The sequence below is a fragment of the Gavia stellata genome, chromosome 5 (genome assembly GCF_030936135.1).
Source record: "Gavia stellata isolate bGavSte3 chromosome 5, bGavSte3.hap2, whole genome shotgun sequence".
Taxonomy (NCBI): Eukaryota; Metazoa; Chordata; class Aves; order Gaviiformes; family Gaviidae; genus Gavia; species Gavia stellata.
Genome location: NC_082598.1, coordinates 17,195,440 through 17,221,948, shown reverse-complemented (window position 1 = coordinate 17,221,948; position 26,509 = coordinate 17,195,440). Strand labels below are relative to the sequence as shown.

Genomic DNA, 26,509 nt, shown 5'->3' with positions numbered 1-26,509 from the left:
CCCCTCTGGGGGATGTTGCGCTGGGATGCAGACAGAGTATAGCATGCTGCAGTCGCTTCCCATCCAGCCTTCCAGCAGGGAGCAAGCCAAGCGCTGATCCGGGCAAGTTCTGCTTCTGCTGGAAAATCTCTTTCTTCTCTGTGCCCGCCCCAGGGAATCCCTGTTCTGAGCCTCTGGGCACAAGGGGAGCTGTATAGGAGGCAGCAAACCAGGGCAAAGCATCTGCCCTCAACTGCTGAACATGCCCCTGGCCCCTCTGAAACAGTATGTTTGTGTGTGTGTGTGTGTACAGTAATCACACCTAAAGTATCACCTCCTGCTATTTGGCTGTTAGTATCACAGCAAGGATTTCTGGTTATGGACTCTGTACACACCATGCTACTATTTATCACTCTAAGCTATGTAGCCACATCTTTTCCAGCTTTCCACGCAAATAAGGAAAGTCTTCAGTAGCGCGGAGGACTCCGTTTCATGGAGTTGCCGTGGTGTTGGTGCAAAGTCTGCAGTCTGTGTGGTCAGGGTTATGCACACACTGAAGGAGCTGAACTGGCCTGTGATAAGACACAAAACCAAACAAATATTTAGTATCCACTTCGCAAGTACAACAGAAAAACTCCACAGTTACTAAATGCAACGTGAAATTCAAAGTGCATGTTACATCTGTGCTTATCAAGTGGATGTCTTTTCTTAGGATAATTTTTTTTAGATCTTGCTGCAGAAAGATAACTTTGGTCTTTATAGGGGCTAGGGACAAGAGCAAGTAAGTATGGAATAAAGTAGGGTGTGAACTCACAGCATGTCAGCTACACTGCGATAACAAGAATAATTACAACAATGTAAGATCTCTTGAACGGACTACAGAGTTGCTGCCATGCTGGAAGTTCACCATCTTGCCTACTCAGTGTTAACCCCTACTGCTACAACGTAAAGCTGTTGCTAAGAATGTCAGATACGATTGGATTTTTTGCTAGAAGTGCATCCAGTGAATCTATTTTTTGAGTTACTTCTGGAAGACACTGCTGACATGGACAAAAGCGTGAGAAAATGATCAGCATCAGTTGCTACGTGGCATGAAAAGCCAGATGCTCAGCTGATACGGACCCACACGGTTCTGTTTGCAATGACTTCAGGAGAATTAAGCTAACTTAAACAGTCTCTCCTGAAGAGTTTTACTGCACATGTAAATTGCTTACTTTATTATTGCTCTGTATATAAAATAGTAAAATTAATTGTCCATGTTGCTCTACACAGTTGTTCATGTACATGTTAGTTGAGTTCTGACAAAAAGCCCTACTTGTTATTCTATCTTAAGAAGCGAGTTGTGAGCCACAACAACAAGCGTGTCAACAACTCTTCATGATGTGTTACAGATTTCTCCTTGGACTGAGCACGAGGGATCTAAGCTACTACATATTTCTCCTTCTTCCCTGGCCCCTTAGCTTATTTCATCATAGGCTGAAATATTCTGTACCTACTTACAGGTCCTGGGAGTATTGGTTAAAGGCTGCATTTACCCAAAGAGAAAGCGAGTACACGAGCATCACGATTTGGCAGATTTATGCACTGCACCAGTGTTAATTTTTTTACAATGTGCAAAGCACCCATTAATCAGGTTCAGCAATACCTAAACAGGAATATATTGCTCTGCCTTCCGGATTAAAGTCCTGACACCAGATAAGACATTTGTCTCCTTTGCAGACCAACTTTTCCTTATTTAAAACTAATGTCACAGACTCAGTAGTTTGTAGAAATGTTTGTTTACTTCGGAAATGTTCTTACCCAAGTACGAGTTCTTCACTCTGAAAAGCTGTTCCTGACAGATGAGAGCAATATGGAACCTTTGCTTCCTTTCTAATGTCATTAAAGAACACTTTTGCTCTGTGTGAAGGTCTCTGAACCCACACAGAGGGACAAAGGGTCTCAGGCTTTTCAAACTTGGGCTGCTGTTTCCCAGACTCTTGTTTTTCTCTCCTGACAGTGGTGAATTATAGTAATTAATAATGCTTATCGTGCCTCATGCCTCACTCTCTGACAAAGCAGCTGGACAAACAGTAAGCTCAAACTATAGCGAAGGAAGTAAGGACCATCCTTGACATACTGTGTTACCTGCATGCAGCAGGGAGGAAAGCTGCCTATTTGGTTCTGATTATTGTAGGTAAAAGCCCAGTCAGATGAAAATCTGTTGAAGGAGGCTGGATTGCTCCTTCCCTGAAGACAACTGAACATGCTCAATGGCAAGTGCAGGACAGAGCGCAAGCCCCAGACCCAGCCAACATGAGGTCTGCAGCATGAGTGGAAGCACACAACCACATCAAAGGGATGTGATGGCAATAAGAGGGGAGTCTGCTGTAGCTTGCTGTAAACCTATATTAAGTCAAGAAGGAGATGCTGTATTAGTTTTATGTTAACAAGTTGTCACCAATAAGAGCAGGTAATTACCTGTAATTGTCTTCACAGGTGATCTTAAAGTTTCGCTCTTCTAAGATGCTTATTAGCCTCTTTATGGAATGACCTGAGCAGGATTCACTGGAGAGAAAAGTCTTTTGTTACTTGTGTTCCTTGTGTGTACAAGATGCTCAGCTAAATTCCACACTATGTCATTTTGCTTTATTTCAGGTAAGATTCTTTAAAAGCTTGTTTGCCAATGTGCTGCAAAGTCCATTGTGTTTGTGGAGTTTTGGTTACCATTGGGCCTTTGCTGGTAGAAACTGTGTGATGTTCAGCTGTGCATCTTGCACAAGAACTTTGTGCAGGAAGATATCTGTGGGAAATGAAATAACTCGGTTCCATTCACAGTTCAATGTGCTCTAGAACTGCTCCAGAGCTGCTGGTGTCCTCCATCCACAGGAGCATGATATAAGGCTCATTCAAATCTGTGGAGGGACAAAGGGATCAAATCCTCCATGTGATGAGAAAGGGCCAATCATGAAAACCAGCAGCTAAGTCTCGGGCAGGACGTAAGGAGAAAGCAAATAGAGAACATGGGAGGAAGCAGGCCAGGAGCACCTCCTGTCTGACTCAGTCTGTGGCTGCTGCTGCTTTGTTTTGAGAAGGGGCTGTTCCAAGTACTTTTCCATTGGTAGGAGCCTTAACTTTTGTATATCTTTTTCATCCGGCTAATGGTTTCATGAAGCATGTAGCATTGTCATACCTTTGAGATCTTTATCTCTATGCTTAATTTGCTTGAAATATCCCAAGGGGCTCTAAAGCTGTAGTGAGAGGATTGACAAATGTCATAGACACAGACAGAGACACTGCAAAAGACTTGTTACCTTGGGATAAAAATCATCTCCTGGTCCAGAGTATAGGACACACATCAGAGCAATAATATAATACTGGGGCAAACCCAGTTCCTAACATACAGCATTAGTGGAGAGCAGAGCCAGCTCTTCTTTGTTCACTAGACTTGCCAGATGTTATCAGTGATTCAACATGGAATACAAACCAGAAGATAAAAGGAATACATATTATTGGAGGTACCCTCCCTCCTTTTCCTTGGAAGTAAGTAGAAAATAAAAAGGAAACTGCTGTGCACTTGGCACAGGAGGGTGATGTGTCAAGAAGGCTGGCAGGGCACCAGGTTGTTGAAGCTGTTGAGGAGGAACACGATGGCTTTCCTGATGTTGGGAAATCATGGGAGAAAGGATCAAGTGCCATGTCTGGGGGAAGTAAAGTACAGATTACTCAATGTCCTTTTCTTCAGCAAACCTCTATGCAATGGGCCACAGGAGTATGTCTGGCATGCTGACCACAGGACAGATGCATGTCTGTGAGCTGTAACAGATATGTCAGCCTGTGTGGCAAAGAGACACTTGTGGGTGTCTGGGCTAGGGGAGGGATTGCAACACTGGAGCTGGTACTGTGTCAGACAGGAAGGCTGTCTGAGCACGGGTCTCTGCTGGGTCCACACTCATTCCCGAGTTGCACTGCATCATCACAGCCTGCTTTCTGACCCACAGCGTCAAAGCTGCTGCCTCTGTCATGGGCGGTCCTCAGGAAGGGGAGAGACCATGGCAGTGCATTATAACCACATGAACCACAGAACCGGCTCTGAATATAGGGGTCAAAGGCACTGACCCTCATGCTCAGTGCTTGAAATATGATAGATCTGCAAATGAATCTGATGCGGATGAAAAAGGTCACTCAGAAAGGCTCAGACGTGATTTGTGGCCACTATTCTGCTATCAGTAATTCCATGGTAAGCATTTAAGCTACAGATTTGTTATTAAAAATCACAGAATCATTTAGGTTGGAAGGGACTACTTGAGATCATCTAGTCCAACCAATATCAGCTAGAGCAGGTTGCCCAGGACACAGTCGGGTTTTGAGTACGACCACAGATGGAGACTCCACAATCTCCCTGGGAAACCTGTTCCAGCATTTGAAATTATTTTATCTAAAATGGTTCTGCTCAGCATAATTATACTATTCCTGTGGACAAACATATTTTCCAGCTGTTCACCCTTGCAAACATAGCCTGCTCTGTGACTTCAGTGCGGGACCCATAACAAACGTCTGTAGAGCTCAGTGGGGTTGGAAGGAATTTAAAGGGACCTCTTGAAAGCAAGGAAAATGTCATTGTGTCTTAGCTATAACTGTTCAGCAGTACCTATGAAAAACACTAACGAAAACAACAGTACAAATGTTATTCTTCCCAGTAAAGTAAGCAGCTAGGAGAGTGAATGTAGAGTAGGTTTCGTGAGCAGGTTTAAGACAGTGTCACTGTTAGACAGCCGCTTGTCAGAACTGAGCTGCGCCGTCTGCCTTCTACACACTGCTCGTGATTTCGTACCGATGTGACTTACCTTTGAGGTCCACCGATGTCATGCATAAGCCAAATGTGTACTGCAGAGACTTTATCTGGATTTAGGTTAAAAATCTCGATACTTCCAAAGATGCTGTAAGAATGGGACATGAAAAAGCAAAACATTCATAGTTATCTGAGAAAGACGTACAGAGTATGTTCCCCAAATACTAGTGCTTATTAGTGCTTCTATTATTCTCAGTGAAAGAACATTATGTTGCCAATGGATTTTCATAGACTATTTAATTGCCCTATGGTAAAATATTTTCTCCACGTTCTTATGTCACTTTCAGGAGAACTTTTGCAACTGTCTGCAGACTGAAACAAGCTGAAGTTTTCCCATCTCTAATGCCTTTTCTCCTGTTCGGTTTATTGGCTATTGATTTGGCTTGGTGCAAGGGAAATGAACATGGCTGTTCCCCCGACCAACATATTCTTCATCTTTCAATATTATTCAAAACTGCACTTCCAGTCAGGTAACCCAAGGAAGCACAGTCTGGAGGGATGAAATCCAGTCAGCTCCATGAACAGTTAGAAATATGTCATTCATGTGTAATGAATAAATAAACTGTAATAATACATTTACTTTGTGCAGTAAGAGCAAACTGGAAACCCCACCTGCATACCCTCTGAAGGATTTCAATTACAGTCACTGTCTAGAAGGAGTTAAGTGAATCAGCTCTACAACAGGCAATGATTTAGACCCCTATATGAGTTTAGGAAAATCCATTCTGCACTGGGACTCACTGGCAAAGACACGTTCACCAGCATGCAGGCCGCACAGAAACACGCTGGGTAAATACCTGCTGCTTCTGAAAGCTCCAGCTTCTACTGATCCATTGAGCATCACTTGAACTGCACCACAGGCTGCTTCTGCAAACTGAACAAGACAAATGGGCATTGTACTCTGACACTACATGCAGTGCCACATCAGACTCGGGGCTAGTAGAAATTAGTGTAACTTCTTTGCTGTCAACAGATCTGACTTATACAGGTAGAGGATCTGGCCAATATATTTGCAGAACATGTCAGTGCAAAGAAAACCCTCTAAAGGATATGGCAAAGCTGTGTTTAAGCTGCATTACCCAGCTATGAATTGGCAGTCTGAGGTTGCATGGGATTGGTATAGTAACTTTGCTGTCACTGCAATTTTCAGTTTTTATAGGGCTTTCCAGAGCCCCACCAGCTACAGCTGTCTGATGGGGCTGTAGTAACTTGGAATAAGCCTCAGACTGCTTTAACTCAGGCAGTGAGGACGAGCCAGAACAGAGGTACCACTAGTTTAAGGACACGCAAACTGTCATGTATTCATTACCTTGTGACTCATGCTCTGTGTTCTTTTGTGGCTTGGGATTTTTCTCCCCAGTGATTTTAGTAAAACTCATCACCGAATTTTCTTTGATTTGATTTTTAAATTACTGGATCATGTAATCACGGCTCTTTTATTCTTTAAAACTCATGTCCAAATATTTAAAGACTACTAAGGTTACAACATAAAGTACCCACTCTAGTTATATAATCCACTGGTAAGACAAATAATTTTTAAAAAGATTAACACAGGTGACTGTACTTATCAAATCTTCCAAGTCCTCTTACATCTAAATAATGTGGCCAAACTCAGATCTCCAGAGCTGTGAAGTTGCAGGAAAGTTTCATTATTTGTAAATTTTTAATGTAATAAGCATGCATTTTAGCAGATCTTAAATTTGTTTGGACTGGAAAGCCTGCAGTCGTGGAAGTCTGACTCTGTACGGTGGTTTATCCCTCCCAGACTCTGGAACTGAGGGGATTAATGAGAACATAGAAACTGTTTTGAGCTTGGAAAACTTATGTATACTAGTTTACCCACAAAATAATTTTTTTTTACGGTGAGTAGAGTTTTTCTTACGTACATGAGAGCTGAAGCATAAAGGAATGCTTGGTTTCCACCTGGGCAGTCATCTAATAGTCATATCAGGGGTGAAGTCTTGAGAGACATGTAAAATTAAACTGATACAGGAGAGCAGGTTTTTTTCTGGCAGTTGTTTTCTGTAAAGCGCTGATTCAACAAAGCCAGGCTCACTGCTTAACTGGGACTAGCAGGGTCTCATTCATGTGATGGGAGTTGGCACGTGCATACGGGTGGGTACATCATAGGAACCTTGCCAGATACCATTGTGGGAGGACGTACTCTTCAGGTTTATGCCAGGAAAGTGCAACGGGATTCTCAGCTGCTTGGAAAATTTCTGTGCCAATATGGGCACTGGTCTCTACATTCACATGCTAAAATGTATTTTATTTTAGCAATTTCAGTCCTGTGATTTAATTAAGGTGGTGATTATTATTATTGCAAGCATCATTTGCAAAGCTCCAGATGTCTGCCAAGTGTTGTTCTAGACACTGGCACACAGTCTCTGTCCACAAATAAGAATGCCCAAACTACAGTGACATTAAATATTGTACATAAAATCTGGGACCTTGGAAATACAAATTTCCAATGTCATGATTTTTAACACCTGAAGCTAAAGCTCCTATGAACTTTTACTGTTCCATGTTTTAAGTCCAATCTGCAAACTCACATTTTTGGCAGTGTCAGGAACTTAGTGTCTTTCAACATTCTTGGATTCGGGGAGATTTATTCTAGATCTTACCATCTTGGATGCCATTTTCCAGAATACAGAGCTAGGGTTGCTCTCACATTCACTTCGTTTTGGACAAGATTCATAGTTGATTCCTGAGAAGAAATACATTTATAGAATAGCTAAGGTTAGAATGAATATTGTTGCAATGTTTATATGGCTTTGAGAGTTCATTAATGATGGCAAAAAGATTTGCCCCGTACCAAAGCAAGAAGGCTACATGAGGAAAGGGCTCTAAGAGGAAAAAGAATTTGCATGTGCTCAAAGGGCCTCCTGTTTGCTCACTCCTGTTTCAGGGAGGCAGCTCCAGGCCCTGTATGCAAATAATTTCAGAAAAATGAGAAGGGAAAACATGTAGTCCTAAATGTGAGAAACACGTTGGCTCTTGACAAATACTTTCCAACTGCACTGGAAAACTAAATTTTGCCCAACATTTTCAGTAATTCCAGCCCAGTTTAGAGGTCGCTACCCTTAAGCACCAACCCAGGAGTCATGCGGGCAGCAAGAACCCCCGGCTACCTACATCCTGCCCCCACCACTTCGACTGGTCTATGCCCCGGACCTTTTTGAATGGCATTCTTGTTTTGCAATTTGTCCCACAGAAGTCACAGGAAGGAAGCAAGTAATCTAGATAAAGAGGGCTAGATGTGACCATTAGTCCAAGCAGCAACTTGGTGTTTTAATAACAGCCAAAGTTGTGGTTTTTAATTAACCTGAGAACTAAGTATTATTTTCAGTCTTCCATAACATGGGACAGAAATACAGGTAAGGTTTTAAACTAAATTATAAGAAAATACGTGAAAAGGATTCTGTTCAGGTCTAGATACACAAGAGAAAAACATAATCTGGAATTTCAGTGTTCATATTTGTTTCGCAAAAAATAGGACTTATTACCTGGGGCAGAGGGGTCTCCACACCATGAAACCCTATCAGCCATATAACCCAGCAAGGTGTCCTCCAAGGTAAGGAAATTTTGATTGGCTTTTGTATAACGATGAGCGAGGTCACTTGTCTTGCTCCAGAACAGTGACTGTGAAATAAGGTACAATGTGTAATAAGTGATACTTATACTAGAGCTGATCAGGAAATATTCCTGGAGAAAACCAAAAAGTTTTCATGACAATGAAGGAGTTTTAGTTTTTATTTAAATGCTGCAAATTCACCTTAGTGGGTCAGTTCTTATTTCTGCAGCCCACGCTCCCTTTTCCAAAATCTTTTTGGGTGGCTATTTTTTGTGGAAATGGATGTGTTCATCCTGTAAAGCATTTTGAAAGAAAGGTTTTGACTAGTTCTCATAGGATATATACCTGATTTGTTGTGTGCTTCTGAACTGCACATGGAAGAGCAGCTTTTTGGAAGCAGTGTCCCTCTAACAGCATGACAGCATGCTCTGTACAGAGAGCCGTATGCTCAGGGAACAAGGACATCTCCATCACTTCACCAGGAAGACCCCGGTACTGAGGTTTGAGGCAAGCCTTGCAGAGGGATGATTTCCAACAACAGAGAATGAACAGGGTTACTGGGGTCCAGAGGTGATAACTGCAGGACTACTGCGGTAAGTGCAAAATACCACTCTCGTCGACCTATAGACCCTCACAATTATTATGGACAAGAACCCATCACTCAGAGCAATGCACAGACATGCCATCCCACAACAATCCTACTTAAGCAGCCCACCATGCATTGTACTGTTACCTTGTTACAGGGTATAGGATGACTCGCTAACTCCATTAAAGGCTGATAATCTTCTGATGTAATATTACAGGGATTCTTGTAAATGAACGCATGTTTTAATGATTCCCATATTTTTAGGCAATCCTTATCTCTGCTGAAAGATTAAAACATAATTAATTAGTGTTTATGAGTATTTATGGCTGTCAAAGGATCTCCTTCTGTTATGGTCAAACACTATGGGTCAGATTTTAAAAGAGTTCTAACTATGCTCAGGTACCAAAATACATTATCCATTACAGAAGCAGAGTATCTTCAGCAAATTAAGTATAAAGTGAGGAGTGAGCTGTTCTAAAACATCTTTCTCTCTCTGCTGCATTTTAAATTACTGATTATTGCAATATCTGAATGTCGTCTACGTTTTTGTTCCTTAAAAAGAGCAGTGCAGATATCACATAGTCAGAAGATCAAATTTCTTGATTATTCATACCAAATCATGAGAAGCAAATGTGGCAAACTATAGCTTGTACATTTTAAAGATATGGCTGAAGGATACTGCCTTCTCAGGTACAGTGAGCCAAAAATATGCCCATGTGTCTCTCTGCAGAGTGTTCAACCCTACAGAAATAATATCTATAATTTTATCTAAAACAAAAGCAGAGCTCTGGCTGTTTTGGACCTGATATTACTTTCATTTATGCACTAATTTGCAGCTGTTGACTTTGCCAGAGCCACAGCTGATTTCCACATGTATAACCAAGATCCAGATCAGGTGCTTGGTCTCCAGTGGGTTTTTTCAGTCTCCCTCTGATCCTCCACTGCGTTACAAGTTCTGGCCCTTTTGCTCTCACTGGCACGAGTCAGAGGAATTCCACTAAATTTACATGGGGGCAACTGCTTCATGCCATGATACAACCCTATGACCTCAGCCTACACTTGTTTCTTAAGATGCTGCTTCGTTGGCCTAGGAAATAAAGCACCTCTCTGCTGACAGAAGCAGGGCTCCTTTCGTACTACAAGAGGTGTGGGCACAGTGCGGGCAAGCAATTGTATCTCTGTACTGAAGTAGTGCCATGCGCCCTTCCTGAGGCTGCAGCATGCCAGAACGTTTGGGACGGCTCAGGACATTTGCTGTCTTGTACTTGAGGTAATGACTGAAAACTTTGCATTAAGATAATTCATAATGATCGTCTGCCCAGTATGTGTTTTCAAGGCTGTCCCCTGTGGGTGCACTTCCCTTCCTCTTCATGCTCCCATAGCTTCAGGCCCATGTAGCAAGCCTGCCCCTCTCATCACAGCAGTGACAGTAATGCAGTCATTCTGCATCCTTCCCTTCCCTGTTTCTGCGCACATCTAAAATGCTGACTGCATGTCTGAATGGAGCTATTCTGACTGTCTTTGACTCATCCACTCTTTCTTCACTGTTTGCAATCATCTCCCAGTGTGTTCCCACTAAGAGCCATTTTAAGAATGGACTTTGTCTTGTGTGAAGAAACTAATGCCTTCAGAGCACTAGAAAAATAGCACTGATCAATTAGTACGTGACAGACAGACAGCTGCAGGCTTTGTTACCAGCTGGTACTTGGGTAACACGTAGGATGTGGAATTTGATTAGTCTTCAAAATAGTCCTAAATGGATGAAGAAAAACAGTAGTAACTCATTTTTCAAGTTAATCTTCCCTACAGTTCTGTGATCTCATTCCTACTACTGAACTTGATCATGGTTTCTACTGAGTGCCCATTTGAGCATTAGAGGGGCAAACTGGTTATCAGGAGGTCATACCACCAAGGTGGTTACTACAGCACGTTTCCATGCCCCAACTTCTTCCAGTCCTCCTCTGTGAAGGATCTATGCTGCCCTCATCTCTCACCTTTGGGGCAGCCAAGTGCACCATGCTGCAGAGCTCTGTCTGGGCTGCAGATATCCCTCAGCCTGACCTTGCTGATTTAAAACAGGTTTGCATATTGCCACTGTACATTGCCACTGTTGATATATTAAAAAATAAGCAGTGAGAAGACTTTAGGACTTTTAATCCCAGCTCCAGGAAGATACGTCACTCTTTCCAGCCTCACTGTTGAGGGAGACAACATTAATTCACCTGTCCCTTTTTCCAGCAGAGCAAGAAAATATTTGTCTGGTGTGCAGCATTTAACTCACACTGAGCAGAGGTAAGGGCAGACACCTGCTGTAGCTCTGGGCCTGCTGAAAACACAATATGAGAAGTTTGCTGGCACTTGGTATGCTAAAAATTCCAGCAAGAACAGTTTCAGGTTGAAACAAGCACATCTGCCTTGCCAAAAAAACCGCCTAGAAACAAATTGTCCTCTTAAGGCTGCTCCCAACTTCTTTTTGGGAAGTTGTCAGTCACAGAATGTGCTCATTTCGTTTTCTTTCTTGGTTTACAAAAGGAAGGAAGGGTGCGAAAGAGGTCACCAGTCTACCAGTTAATTAAACTTATCTAATTCAGATACAGGAGCCCATGGTGAATATGCATATGTACCACACTGCTGCAAGGCTTGTGCGCTCTCCTTCTCTGGTTTTTGTTTGTATGTTTTGGGTTGCATATTAATTCTGCATCATATCTTCAAAAAACATATTGTTATGCATAATGGATTTCTTTCTTTGAAGCTAACTTAGTTTATGCTGAAATATTAAAGGCCTTTCATTCTACTACAGAATCCAAAATACTTAATCCAAATTTGGTGACGTGTAAAATAAATATACTCTAATTTTATGTTTAATTTTTTCAAACCTTTTTTATGAATAGAGTTTGGGAAATGGTAAATGTGAAATAATAACTAACAGACTTAGAAGGAACACTGTGAAACCTGCTGTAAACTCAAGAACTGAACCTACAACCCTTTCTCTGGAAAGCAAGGATTGCAGAATTTGCCTTATGACCTTTTGGAGACAGAGACTATATCCTGCATCCAGTATAGCATTGAACAAGAGCTGGGATAGAAATAACCATTAAAATTACATTTCCTTATTAAATCTGAATGTTACATATACTGCAAAGTATATCCTGCATTTGTCCTTACATTTGGGTAGAAGTTGCATTTTCCAATGAATTTGAGTATTTCTATCCATTTACCTTTTATATGAATATCACATTAATCTATCAAACGGAAGCTGGAGCCAAGAATATTTCCATTAGCAGCTATCCTAGCAGCCAAACTTTAATGTGCATATTAGAGAAATGGACAGCTTCTGTATCATTATCTCTTGCATACCAGTACACTGGTCCGGCTGACCTTGAAAGAGTATCCTTTCACTTAAAGGAATGGGATGGCATTGAGCTACCTGGGAAATCACTATTAATATAGATCTTTTTTTTCTTTACTTTGTAATTTTATTTTTTCTTTAACTGGACGTGATGGAGCAAATTCATCCCCAATTGAAATCGATTTAATTGGTATAATATCAAGGATAAGTTTCATCCCTGCTGATTTCAGTTACACTGTGAACAGTGTCTTGCTTTCAGTTCAGCACTGGACTGACATTGGATTATAAAAACATCTTAAGAAGGGCAGTGTTCCCTTGGGCCATGTTGCCTCTAGTTTTTGACTCGAAAATTTGAGAGAGATGTTTCAAGTATGGGACCCATTTTAATTTTACAAGTGAATAATGTCTTCCAGGCTTTGTTCTGTAGATCTCAATCAACTCTGCCCATACTGTTCAATTCACTTTACCAGGCAGAGACACTTCCCTGGTGAGACATGATCTCCCCTGCAATCAATAGCAGCTTTTCCAAGAGCTCGAGGTTTCTTTCTAAAACATGACAGTGTCTTCAAGCCACACTGAGATTTTAATTGTGGCTCTGCAGTGAGTCTCTGAAGTTAGAGCTGGAAAAAGTCCCCTGAGTCCTTTATGTAACTGGCCTTTGCAGGGATCAAACCTCACCAGCAGATGCAATTTGTATAAGAAAATCCTTCTCATTTGCTACCACCGTTAGCCAAAACAGTAATGCAGATAAGCACCTAAGTATTCAGAAATCTGGTTCTTTAAAAAGTCAGTGAGAAGTTTGTGGTTGTAACAAAGCTGCTTAAAGACATAAAACCAATTCACACTCTGCTGGGAGTCTAAGGCATCGTCTTCACCTGTAAAAGCCCAGACGTCTCAGAAGAAGAATGCATATCAAAGGATCTAAATGTGTAGCAATATTTCTGCATCTAAAGACCCATCTTTGCCTGTGTGACAGCTTCTCTGCTTCTTTTAGGTAAACTCTGATGGCTGTAGACAGCGGTGAAATTTATACATCCCTATTCAATTTGTTTTTTTGTGTGAGCTTATGAGTAGCTATGTCTTTATGTTGTCAAAAATTATGCGACGAACAATAACCTTTATGCCTGTGTTGAGAGGAACCCGGAATCCTTCTGCTACCTTTCTTGCCCTAAATATTTCTCCTTTTCTTTCTGCTGTCCCTTCCCTTCCTCCAGCCTTGCTGTGTCTCACTGCTGCTTTGGAGTAGCTTTTTTGGAGCCACTGCCGAGCCCAGCCCAGGCAGCTGTGGTTGGAATTCTCTGCAGTCAACGTGAGCAGCAGGCGCGAGGAGCGAAACGCAGGAGCACACCGCCATCACGCGGGAGAAGGGACTTCTCGGGAGCAGCAGCTGAGGGCAACCCCAAAGGTGTGCGGTTCTTCGGGCCGGGTGACCGCCCGACCCATCTCCAGACCACTGAGACAGAAAGCGGGTCCGTGCATACAACGGATCAGCTTCGTTCCTACTATTCCAGCACCTAAAATCTCCCATCAGGTATCTTTGTGCTAAGTATCGGATAAATGGGAATGAAGAAAGGTCAGCCGATATGCTGTCATTGCTGAGGACTTGAGGAGACTATTGTCTGCCGCTTTTAGCATTAGGATAATAGAGAGGAGAACAATTACCAAGGGAAAGGATGAAGGAAAAAAATCATGGAAAAGCTGTCAATCTCAGCATCTTCAAGGAGCACCAGCCTCTCACTACCCACTTAGTTTAATTATTGCAAAGTGTCCGCCACCGTAATATTTATGGTGGCTGACCTTTTTTCCAATACGAGAATGACATACTTGATTTTTTTGCCAGCTTGATTTTGCAAGTATTGCTCTCTCTTAATTAAATAGTTCAAAAGCCAGTAAAGAAAGCGTTGCAGGTACTGGCTGGGGATAGAGACAGAGATCCAAAACTCTGCCTCAGAGAAAGATGACTTCTGGAAAGGCTGCCTGTAGGCAGAGCAATTAAATTCCCCATGGCAGAGCTGGGGAGTCTGGAGGTCTGGAAAAAGAAGTACGAGGTGAGATTTCCCCTGGGCACACCTCAGGGCTGTGTATGTTCGTGTACGAGGAATGACCTGGAACAAATGATAGCTCCTTGTCACACCGGTCCTTCACCTTTGGCAGGAATGAGAAGGGTTTAGGGCAGGTGTGCTTGTGGCTTTGGTTTATAGCTCCTAGAGTATTTTATGTGAGTTGGGAATTGGTGCTCCAGGACAACACTAAGCCTTATCACCCTTCCGGGAAGGGCTGAGCCAAGAGGTAGCAGCTATAAACCAACGAAGAGTTCATCTACATAAGCAGATTTTTTTGCTGGCTGGATTTCAGCTTTCCTGGGTGAAAAAACAAGCTGCTTAAGCAGGTGGTGTTTTCAGCAATGCTCTATAAGTGGATCGCAGCCTCTAGAAGAGCAGAAGTCTCAGCTGGACTGCATTTTTACAGAGTTATAGCTGCTCTACAGTTTAAGCTTCCAGGTGAGCGCCATGTCATCAACAGATATAGAAGGAACAAATTTAAACTGGCATCTTGCCCCTTGATTAGAAAGTGTATTTTTAGTATTGTTTTATTTTTAATATTAAACTTGGAAAAACACTTCTATAAGAGTGATCTAAATAGAAGAGTGTTATAGCAGGGAAACACTCAATGGCTTAATGCAGCTGCAGATTTTTTTTTCCCATAACACGAATTTGCAGTACATCGGGGTTTTTTTATAGCACTAAAACTGCTGGGATGTGTTATAAATGCAGTAAGTCAGGACAAGTCCCTACTTCAAGGGTGGCATGTGTCAGTAGGACAAGGACACAGGAACAGATCGGAGATTTAGCACGACTGTTGAGTGAGCTCCTTGCTAATACCTTATTTTGGTGTCATCTCCTGGGAAGATAGAATGCATCTTTAGCATCTTTTTTTACCCTTGGACACTTGAGGGAGATTTTCATTTGACTGTAGAGGGAAGAAGGATCTATTCCTCCTATCCCTATGGATAAGCAAAGTTATATTTCTCCATGGTGTTAACTCGGAGGTGTTAAACAGTTCTCAAGTTTTAACCACACCTTAGCAATGACAGCTGAACGATACCACCTCTGAGCACAGCTGTTTTCACTGACATCTCTACAGATGTTACAAGAAAACTGAAGCAGGGAGAGGTGGGAGGGAACAGGATTCCCTTTCAGCAACAACAAGCTCTTAGATTGGCTCATCCAAACATTTAATAATTTCAATCTTAGGGTGGTGCTATTATTTAGATAGCCACCAGTCATTGCCCTGTATAGCCAATTCTATAAAATCAATAAACAAGAGAGAGGGCAAAGAACAGGCAGATAACTGACTGTGCATGACTAAATAGCTGCATGAAGTTGCAGTACAAAACTAAAAGTTGAACAGTATTTCATCAACAAATACTTCTGATTAATGTGTAGAAGGCCAGTACAGACAGAATTATATTCTCTCTGGTATCTGGGATTAAAACCAAAAGAGGCTTTCATTGCAAGGAGATTTTAATATATGATGGTGGGGTAATCGCGATGCAAAATTCGTAGGCTAACTCAAATGTGAAAAATTATTTGAAATCCTACAGAATCTTGCAGTAAGAACCATTAAATATCTAACCACTGTTAAATAAATATAAGAAGTTTGAGTATATGAGAAGCATATAGTCATTTAATAACAATTTTTATATGATTATAACTCAATATAGACAACAGACAGATGAGTTGACATATGGCTGCCAAAACGAGAGATAAATTCAGATCTCAACGTTGATGTTGGCCATGGAGAAAAGACAATGCATCTTTTGACATCTCCCCCTTAAATTTGCAGGACAGTCTCAGACTTTGGCTTGCTGTTGTCAGTGGAGTTACAGCCTGGGAGAGTAAATTTTCTGCACAGAACTGAGTATGAGCTTTGTACAGAACTGGATGGCCTTTCACAGTCTAGCATTGATGTTTATACTCCAGAAGAGCAGAAATAAATATGTTGGCAATTAAATTATCTCAAGAATAAATAAATTATAGCTACCCACTGTCATATGAACTTGCCTCTTGCTAAAGAGAAAACTAATTCTTTCTAATGAACTTCCTCTATAAAGCGATGACAATAAACCCCAAATGGAGTGCTATCTTACAGACCAGAATAGTTATGGAAACTAGCCTTAAACAGCATGAGGACTCAGTTGAAGGACCAACTATAGAACCAGTAGCCCTACCTCTAAATCCTGAAGAGCTAATAACTGTCCATTTGTGCCTACTAAATGTTATATTCCAGTTCCCTCTTAAAGCTCAGTACAGCGTATTTCAATGGAAGTGTACCTTTAAGTAAGACTCAAACAATTGTTAATGTTTATAATCTTAGTTATCAGGAAATTACAAGAACAGTCAAAGTCACTCATATACAAGTTAGGGGAAAATAATTGTAAAAGAAGACCTTGTTATAAATATTGAAAGACAGAAGAAATGAAAAACAGAGCTATGCATGTTTCATATAACAAAGGCTAACACAGAAAAGATATTAAAGTCAACACATTGGCACACGAAATAGGGAGGGCAATATTAAGAGCATACACTGAAGCATTGTAACAAATCTTCTGACTTGGGCATTTTAATAAAGCAGTGTGTTGTTATGATGATACAGTGCCCATCTTACAAACCAAAAGTAGCAACAGGTATCAACATCATTGCCACTACAGATGAGACAAAATGTTTCTGTATCACTGTTTGTCCTAGTTACCTTTTGCAAGTCTAAAAGAGTTTTCTAAGAAATAGAAGAATTGCTCTCTACAATTACCTGAAAGGGGGTTGTGGTGAGGTGGGTGTTGGTCTCTTCTCCCAAGTGACAAGTGATAGAACAAGAGGAAATGGCCTCAAGTTGCACCAGGGGAGGTTTAGGCTGGATATTAGGAAAAATTTCTTCACTGAGAGAGTGGTGAATCATTGGAACAGGCTGCCCAGGGAGGTGGTGGAGTCACCATCACTGGAGGTGTTAAAAAAATGTGTAGACGTGGCACTTCAGGACATGGTTTAGTGGACATGGTGATGTTGGGTTGATGGTTGGACTTGGTGATCCTATAGGTCTTTTTCAACCTTTCTTTGATTCTGTGAAGGCACCTCTGGAAATTATCTAGTCCAACCCCTGGCTCAGAGAAGGTTGCTCAAGGTCGTGTCCAGTCTGGTTTTGAGTATCTCCAAGGATGGAGCCTCCACAAGCTCTCCAGACAACCTGTTCCACCCTTTGATCACCCTCACAGTAAAAAAAGGTTTTCTGTCTTATGTTTAAATGGAATTTCCTGTGTTTTAATTAGTGCCCACTGCCTCTTGTCCTGCAACTGGATACTACTGGGAAAAGCCTGTCTCTCTCTTCTTTACTCCCCTCATCAGGTATTTATACACACTGATAAGATCTCCCTGAACCCTCTCTTCTCCAGGCTGGACAGTCTCAGCTCTCTCAGCCTCTCCCTGTACATCAGACAATTCAATCATCTTTATGGTCCTTCGCTAGACATGCTCCCAGTATGTCCCCGACTTCCTTGTATTGGGGAGCCTAGAACTGGATCCAGCACTCCAGATGTGTCTCACCAGTGCTGAGCAGAGGGGAAGGATCACCTCCCTCCACTTGCTGCCAACACTCCTCCTCATGCAGCCCAAGACACCACTGGCCTTTGCCACAAGGGCACATTGGTGGCTCGTGTTCAGCTTGTCCACCAGGCCCCCGTGTCCTTTTCCACAGATAGATAGTGCAAATAAAAACATTTTTTTGCTCTGGAACCAAAAGAGATGGCATAACAATGGTAACAATTCCAGTTTTTTAGAAAGCATATTTTTAAAAATAAAGAAAAGCTAAATCCTTTGCAGTTTGATGCATATTAAATTGAGAAGTTTTAGAAGTCTGCAGCGCACTCTCATAGGGTGCTAATGCATTACGATTAGGTAGTAACACCATACTCTTCAGAAGACTCTTATTCAGTAAAGGTTTCTCTTATGTAAGGCATATCTTCTTAATGAAAAAACAAATCTCAGGTAAGTTTCAGTATAATGTCGTGGTTGTATAAAATAAAGCTAAGATTTTTGTGACACTGAATCAAATCATGGCTGTTCCTTAGTGCCACGCTTGACGTGAAAGTGTTAACAATCAATGAACAAATACAAGGAGGTAAATTAAAAATGCCTAGCAAAGCATCTAGGCAAAATGCAAAAGTAAGCGTACAACAAGCCCCAGATTTCTTTCTGGAAGAAATTACGCTGCAAGTGCAATAGTAGCTCACACAAAATCATGTTCCATATGTTCTTTTTGACAAAATGTATCTCCACCTCCACAGCTTGCAAAGGAATGGAAAGGCAAAATGCATTCATGATCATGCAGTCAGACAATAAAGCTCTCCTGGATGTGCACCAACTTTTACTAAATTTAATGGAACTACAGACTGTTAAAATTTGCTATAACAGGAATTTGCCGCTAACTATAAAAACAACATTAGTTGAGCCAATTGTATTTAAGGGGGAAATAAATCTTGTGTGTGCACACATTGTATTGAAAACGTAGTGAAGTGCTACGCTTTGCGTCTTCATCACAGGGTTTTTGCACTGCTTAGTCAGACACAGTAGGATTGCTGGGCCTGGAGAGTCACGTACGTTACTGAAGTGGCTCCCTGTCTCCATCCTTGGGGCTTTCTCACTGGCAGAGGTTAGACAAAAAATAAGCTGGTTTGACTTCAGGCATTTTTAAATAGTTGGTCCTTGCAAGCTTGGCTTAGCTTGGGTGAATCAGGAGACTGAGAAGTGACTGCAGATCTGAGGGGGGAGTAGTCATTATCTGGGAATGAAAAATCTCTTGAGCTGCAGATGTAAAATGAGTTTATTTCTAGTTTGCAAAAGCAGCATTGTTTGTGTCTCGAGGATCAGTGACTATGACCTCATTTTAGATGTTTCTTCCCCTCTCCTTCCCCAGGTCACAAAGTGCCGATTGTACCTGACCTCAGCCTGCCAATTCAAACACGGTGAAGAGGAAAACTAAACCAGTTAACTTGGGACCAACAGGTTTCACGCTACATCTGTTACTACCTGTTCTCCCCCAGCAGGCATCAAGGTGCAAACCCATGATAAACAACACCCTGCGAGCGCTGGGTAAGCTGTCGGGTTGCCACAACTGGTCTCGACCAGCACTGATCTGAATGAGCCGGCACTGACCTGGCCCCGCACAAGCCTGGTCCTGCTCCGCGCGCAGCTCTGCCTGCCCCATCGCGCTTCGCTCCTCTGCTGGTACCGGCGGTAAATTCATGGAAACTTGAATTTGTGTTGCCCGAGTCCCGGGTCTGAGACCTGCGAGCGTTTTGTCAGCCACGAGAGGGAGTCCGTGTTACGGGGAAAGAGGAGACGAAGTGCTTTGAGGTCAAACCCTTCGCACCAAACTGCCTTTGGCCTTTATTTGGACAAGACTACAATACATACCAATGGCCATGGTTGATGAGTAGGGGATTTTTGCAAGACTAGTGAAAGCAGAACTTGCAGCTTTTGTTAATGCTGAAAAAAGAATAAGACTATGGAGCTATGACAAACCACTGCTTTGGCTCTGTCTTCTGGCAGCAGCCAGTATTTTCCAGCGAAGCCAAAAAGAAACACTACTCTTTAATGTGTGTAGCTAAATGTGCAACGGTGTGTGCCGGTAACAAAACCCTAAAGCCTGCTGCTATACCATCTGCACCTTTTCCTAAAAATGAGGCTACTATTGCAAATGCATTATTTGAAGCATTTGGTATTCCCTACTTGTTTCTCCTCAGCTTTGGCACAATGACAGTTCTACGCAGGAAGACTAACTGAGGAAACTGTATGTGTACAAATGATAAGAGTCATCCAGCCAGCAGCAGAAATAAAACCAAGGATTGTATTGCATGCAGGCGGTTAAACAAAATTATTACCAGCAGGTGCTGTATACAGTACCTGAGAATTGCTCTTTAGCAAGCAAATTCAATACAGCGCCTGAATGTTTTGATGATCTTGGAGAATAAGCGAATCAACAGGATAAAATCTGATTGCATGAGGTGCTTACAAAACTTGACTGCAGACAGCAGGAGTCTTTCCAGTGGCTTCACTGGGCTTCAGTTCAGCCCACAATTCAGATGGGAAAAGACAAGAACACAACCAGAGCATTGACGACTGTGTATGGTGTCCAGAGCTCCAGTAAGACGACGGAGAGCGCAAGGAGGTATCCTCTAGGATTAAAGCAGTCGTGATGGTGAAGGTGTACATTAGCATGTCCGTGGCCTTCTCACATGATTTATAGCATGCAGTTGCAAAAGCAGAGCTAAATGGGGGCTGCAGATTTATAGCCCCTGTTAAATCCGTCTGATACCTAGAAAAGTTATAAAGTCCATAGTCGTATGTCAACAAACCCCCTTTATTCCAAAACCAGCCAGTTATTCCAATTTGAAATACGGCACTCCAAAATGTAGCAAATAGTCACACTAACTACTGAAGTAGAACAGATTGCTATTTTCTAAAAAAATTAAAATATTGTCAAAGATGGAACTCAGTGGCTCTGATATAAAAAAGTAAAAATATGAGGAAATGTCCATGAATGTACTAAAAGCAGAGTTTTTTAAACAAATGTGCATGCTGGTGTAAGATTAAAAGGGCAAGAACAGACTATGGACAAATTTATGAGGAAATTAGAAGATTTCTAACCAAGGCAGTGAGCTTCCCGTGGTGGGAGTAGTGGCAACAAAAGTCCTAACAGAGTATAGGAGACAGCTTGCTCAGCTCATAAGCCTGCCTGAGTGTCCGCAGTTCCCTGTTCCTACACCTTTTCTTTGATTAAGTGCTCCAAAGATCTCACACGACACAAGATCCAAGGCCTACATTAATGATGAAAGAGCGCAGGATGAAAGATACGGGGCTCTCTGATGCATCCTAATGGTACCCGCTTCATTATCAGAAAGTGCCAGTGACAGAAGCGGTCAGTTACACGACAAACTGCTCTGAGCTCAGCAGGATCAGAAATGAGGAATCTCAGGCTGGATTCCCAGAAAAGCACCTACGTTTAATTCTTTGTTCAGGAACCTCCTGAACATTGCAGGTGTATGTAAATGAGCATATTTTTCCCTTTTAGTGCTCTCTGTCTTGGATAAATTTCTCTCTTAAATAAACAAACAAAAAAGGGCCCTACTATAGAGAAGTCATTTCATCTGAAAGAAAGTGAGCTTACAGCCGTGAAGCTATTAAACACTGTTGGATTAAGAATAGCACAGTTCTGCCTTCTAAAGTTATGCCTTCTAAAAACAACCTTTTTAGAAAGCTTACGATCATGGGTTTGTGATTTTTTAAAAAGTGTCCTTGAAAGAATTGCTTAAACAAATTATTCTCAGGTCAGATTCAGACTGTGTTGTGAGTGAAAACACACATGACATTGGCTGGAAACTTATTCCCACAAAAGTTTTTTTTACATTTTCAGCACCCCAATTTGAATGAAACAAGCTAAAGTAATAAAGGCTATTAGGCTTCAAAATAATTTCAGATTTAAATATTGACTGTATACTTCTTTAATAAATTAATGTGTGCTTTTAGAAACATGTACACGATTTTGCAAAAGCTTCAGGAGCTTTTTAATTTTGTTTGTAAGAGAAACCCCCTTCGCTACACTAAACCCACTTAGGTGTTTGATGTAAAGCATGCACTTAAATCTCTGCATACTCAGGCCATGATTTTCCATGTGCCCACTTCCCTTCAAATGTTGCAAATCAGCTTTTTCATACAGCACCGGACATCCGAGGCCAAGAGAAGTTCAAACGCCAGCAAACTATGTACAGCTTTGTTTTTATCAGCTCAATGTCATGAAAACGAGAGGTGGCAATTGTCTTTTTGAAGACAAGACCATCGCGGTTCTGTCACCTGGCCGAGGTGTGGGGCAGCCCCACAGCACTCAGCCCAGGGTGGTGGAAATCTCTGCCAGAGGCTTACTGAGGACACAAAATAGAGTGGCTGGTGCCACAGAAGTGATGGCTGGGTCCCTGCTGAGAGACCCTGGCTGCCCTGGATCCCGCCCTGAGGGGCTGGGTGCCCCCAGTACCCGCAGGGACCCTGAGGCACTTCTTATTTCATACTCTGCCTTTCGCTGTGGCAAAGGGGATCAGAAAATCAGTTCTCAGCCCTGATACGCTATTGCAGACCTGGGCCCAGGGAGTCCTCTTCTGCAGCAGAGGAGTGGTGACCTGCGCAGGGCGTTACAATACCTGCTGCGATGGGCTGTGCAGACCATCCTTGGGTGAAGGTTTTGCCTGGGACTGCCGCGCTGGCACTGTGTTCCTTCTGTACTTCTCCGTGCAAGCTGGCTGTGCTCATCGCGAAGTCTTACCCGCACGCGAAAAACTTCTGTTTTGGATAACCCCAAGAAATTTCTCAACGCTTTTCTAACATCTTTGTCCATCCTATAAATTTGTGCTGAACATTGCCCTTTTCCTCCCTCCTCTGTAGTTTCAGTTACATGAACGCAGTGTCGCATGTTACCGTTTGGCTTTATAGCGAATTGCCTTCGCCTCCACGTACCCAAACCTGTTAGAATCCGGCTTTTATTTTAGCTGGCTTTCGGGAAGTTGCAAAATGCTTTTATGATTGAGTTTTGACCTAGGATTAGTATTAACTTACATTGGTTCTGCAGGAAGTTTCCTTAAAAAGCCACCACTCGGGCACCGACAGCCGCTGTCTGAGTTCGTACATTTTGCTACAAGACGGAGGCCTCACTCCCCCGATTTCTCTCACCACGGCAAACCCAGTGGACACGGCCAGGTGGAGGTTCTGGTCACCCCACACGCCTGGTGCACGACCGAGACCACTACTCACCCCAGCTGAGGGTAGTTGTAGCATCTTCCCAGGATGATTTCTTGCAGATTCTTAGTGGTCCCTCTGTCCTTCCACTTCAGCATTTTGGGACGGACTTCTTGCTTTCCGTGAGTCAGGAGAGAGGCCAGCACGACGGCGAGGACGAGGGCGGCCAGCAGGACCACGATCCCCACCAGAAGGACGGTGCGCTGCCGCGTCCGGGCAGAGCCCTGCCGGAAAGGCATCCTGCGAGGACGCGGTGAGCAGCAGCAGCAGCTGCTCCCCCAGCGCAAGGGGAAATCCGCCTCCCAGCCTGTCTCTGTGCGCCTGCCCCCCGGCCCCGCGCTCAGCCCCGGCGGCTGCCCGGGAGGCCGGGCTGATCCCCGCCCGCCCCGGGGTCAGCGGCCGCCCCGGGAGCCGCGGGGCGGCGGGCAGCCCCTGCGGTGCGCCGCGGGGCAGGGCCGGGCCGGGCGCGGGCGGACGGCGCAGCGAGTCCAGAGCAGGCGGCCGCTTCCCCCGCCCCGTCCCCGCAGCGGGCTCGGGCCAGCCCCGCCGTTTCCAAGGCCGAGCGACGGCTCCTGGGGCTCGACCCGTGAAGAGGAGGGCCGCGCCGCCGTTCGCCTTCTGTTTCTCGCTTTGCCGTGACCTCCCCGAGCTAAACTTCGCAAAGTTACCGGCGATAACTCACAGAAGTGACTCTCAGGAAATTACTCGTAAAACTCCTGAAGCCTGTGTCCGAAGAAAGACCACGTTGCAGCGACATGCCCCAGTAAAAGCTGAATTCAAACGACCCCCGCCTGTTTTCTCTACATTGATCTCGTTTTAAATGATAGGTGTTGAATCTGACTTTACCGAAGGCTATTATGAACTTTGCAGTAGTCATAAAAATAGAGTTCATCAACACGCAGGGGGGTATTTCATTTCTCTCCCTTGCAGATAGGCTTGGATTAGTTGTCACATGAATTTCTAAGACTAGTGTATAAATTGTGGGTGTTTGAGGATGTGTGAAATCATCTAACGAAGCATTAAGTGTTCTCTGGAAGAGGGAAGTTAGTTCGTTACTGTTCTCTCCAAATAGGGCGATTCTACTGCCTTAGTCAAAAGCAAACATAAAATAGTACTCAACTCTCATAATCTAAACAAAAGAAGCTATGCAATGTCAGAATAATGTTAACTATAAATTATTAATAAATTGTTAATAATTGTTTATCAAGCATCCATCTTTAACTGGTTGACTGTGAGGAAGGGCGTTTGTGACACATCTCAGTTAGGACTAAGCAGGTCTGAAAGACTTTAGAAATGCTGTGCTCCAACCAAAGCCTTCACTGGTAAGCAATGTGTTAAGCACATATTCTGATTTTTTTCTGATCCTGCTTACCGAGAAATGATGCAAACGTTGGGAGGGTTTTACTCGGAACTGAAGCTTCAGTTTTGGAGTGGCTGCGCCCTGAAGTGATCAGGCAGTTGGACTAGAAGATCATGGTAGGTCCCTTCCAACTGACATATTCTATATCTCTTCCTAACAGTGTCATCTCTTCATAACAGAGGTAACAGTGTTCTCTCTTCATGACACTGCTTGTGTCCCCTCAGTGGTCCCTACTGCAGGTTCTGCAAAAAGCGCAGGAAGCTCTGTAGGAGACAATTCAGTAAGAATTAGCTCATAAAGGAAGTTTTCCCCCATAATCCTTTCAGTAAACATGCGGGTTTTGCCTTGGCAAGCTGAGATGATCGTTCTTTACTTGTTCCTTGTTTTCATCATCATGTAAATATGAATGCAAGGTATTCACAACTGAACTTTGTGGTCTTTTATTATACACAAGAGAGATTATTTAATTTGGTGTATTTTTCCTTTAATGTTTGTTTGCGTGTGTTTTCAACTTGCTGCTCTTCAGTTTCATTAACTAAGCACATACCACGTTGGAAAAGACCCCAACTCGTTACCCTAAGCAGTTTATGCAGTAAAACTGCAGTCTCTGCTTGCTCTTGGTATTGAAGATACCTGTCTTCAGTAAGAGTCGCTTTTGGAGTTGAACAATTGAATAGTTAATTAAAAAGTTTAAAACTTTTTTAAAACACTCCTTTCTTCAGTAACCTGATGTAAGAAGGCTTTTTGCTTTCTGTTCAGATACGACATTGACTCATTAAGAATAAATAAATACGGTGAGTGCAGACTCAGTGGCTCTGGAAGGTGTCCTCGCTGCTGATTTTGTAACACCTCGAACTACAAAAGGAATGTCAAAGACAAGTAAATGTCAAGCCTCCTTTCAGCAAGCCTTGGCAGCCTAGTCGGGACGAATAAATAGGACAAGCAGAGTTGAGGGGGCAGCAGAAAAGCCAGTAAAAGGACATACTCCCAGTGGTTGAGAAGGTACTTTCTTTCCCAGTATGAATGTGAGCATGAACTCACTCCTTGCAAATGTTCTGGCCCAAGAGGGTTTCCACGAGAGGTGTAAGTAAGATGATAATGGTGCTTTAGCAAAGAAGGGATGAAACAGTATTCCGGGAAACGGCGCGGTGCAGGGGCAGCACAGAAGAGAAAGTGAAATGGGGAAGGATGGAGGAAGGGAGGTGAAAAGCAGCATGTTTTACAAGGGTCTTGCACCCTCTTAGGTCTGTGGAGTGAGCTGGATTTCACTTCTTTCCTAAGCAGTTTTCCCAAGCAGACGACCTTAAGCTGACTGACTATTCCACAGGAATTCAGTACCCTCAACAGGACCCTAAAGAAATGCTAATTTAGGATTTCCCCTGAGACTGCAGGGAAGCCTCATGGATCTGTATCCTTCCTGAACTGGTTTCCTAGTGGTTATTTTTGCTTTCTGTAAGGAAAATTACAGTTTTTAAAAGCACCGTGTCTCATAAACTGATAGACAACCTTAGGAGCCCTCTGAGCTACGTGAATTTCCAAGATAGCAAACCTAAACCAATCCTGGTCTTATCCAGGTGTGTCCACCCTTCTGCCAGCATTTACATGAAATCTTTGGCAGGGTGATTAGAAAGTGGGTGTAAAAGATCAGAAGATAGAAATACTTCAATCACGTAATTGCCAGCTTCTGCTTTGATACCATGTATTGCAGCAGGGGACTTCTATAAGAATGGACCTGTATTATGTCTAACTTACCAGCCTGCACACGTGCTGCTAGGAGTATTGTAAGAGAAAAGCAGCTAGCTCCCACTGCTACCCGCAACTTCTGCGGATGCTGTTTTTGAGGCAGCAAGGGATAACAAACAGCCCCCCAGCCATTCCCAAGGCCTGATGACTCAAAAGTTTGATTTATCCTTTTCTTTTTTACTATCTGTCAAATGTAGATAGTTCTGGCACCCAAAACACGGCCGAGGACACAAAGAATCCCTCACGGCAGAA

General features: G+C 42.9%; 1 protein-coding gene across 1 annotated transcript; it reads right to left on the bottom strand.

The window, feature by feature from the left end:
* Positions 1–277: 277 nt before the first annotated feature.
* On the bottom strand, positions 278–23,398 carry CD38 (CD38 molecule). The gene is made up of 8 exons (XM_009820892.2): positions 23,170–23,398; positions 9,118–9,247; positions 8,317–8,452; positions 7,435–7,517; positions 5,608–5,684; positions 4,806–4,898; positions 2,440–2,526; positions 278–551 (listed from the first exon to the last, which is right to left on the bottom strand). Exons 1-8 carry the CDS (start codon positions 23,391–23,393, stop codon positions 470–472), a joined length of 912 nt encoding a protein of 303 aa, XP_009819194.2. The 5' UTR covers positions 23,394–23,398; the 3' UTR covers positions 278–469.
* Between the last annotated feature and the right edge of the window lie 3,111 nt (positions 23,399–26,509).

What these genes read in the sequence shown, in the direction of transcription:
- CD38 (XM_009820892.2), bottom strand. Translation starts at nt 23,393, where the DNA reads ATGCCTTTCCGGCAGGGCTCTGCCCGGACGCGGCAGCGCACCGTCCTT. An exon ending in ATCCTATACCCTGTAACAAG is followed by an intron (nt 8,453 to 9,117) that starts GTAACAGTACAA and finishes CTTATTTCACAG; the next exon opens with TCACTGTTCTGGAGCAAGAC. An exon ending in GGAAAATGGCATCCAAGATG is followed by an intron (nt 5,685 to 7,434) that starts GTAAGATCTAGA and finishes TGTCTTGTTCAG; the next exon opens with TTTGCAGAAGCAGCCTGTGG.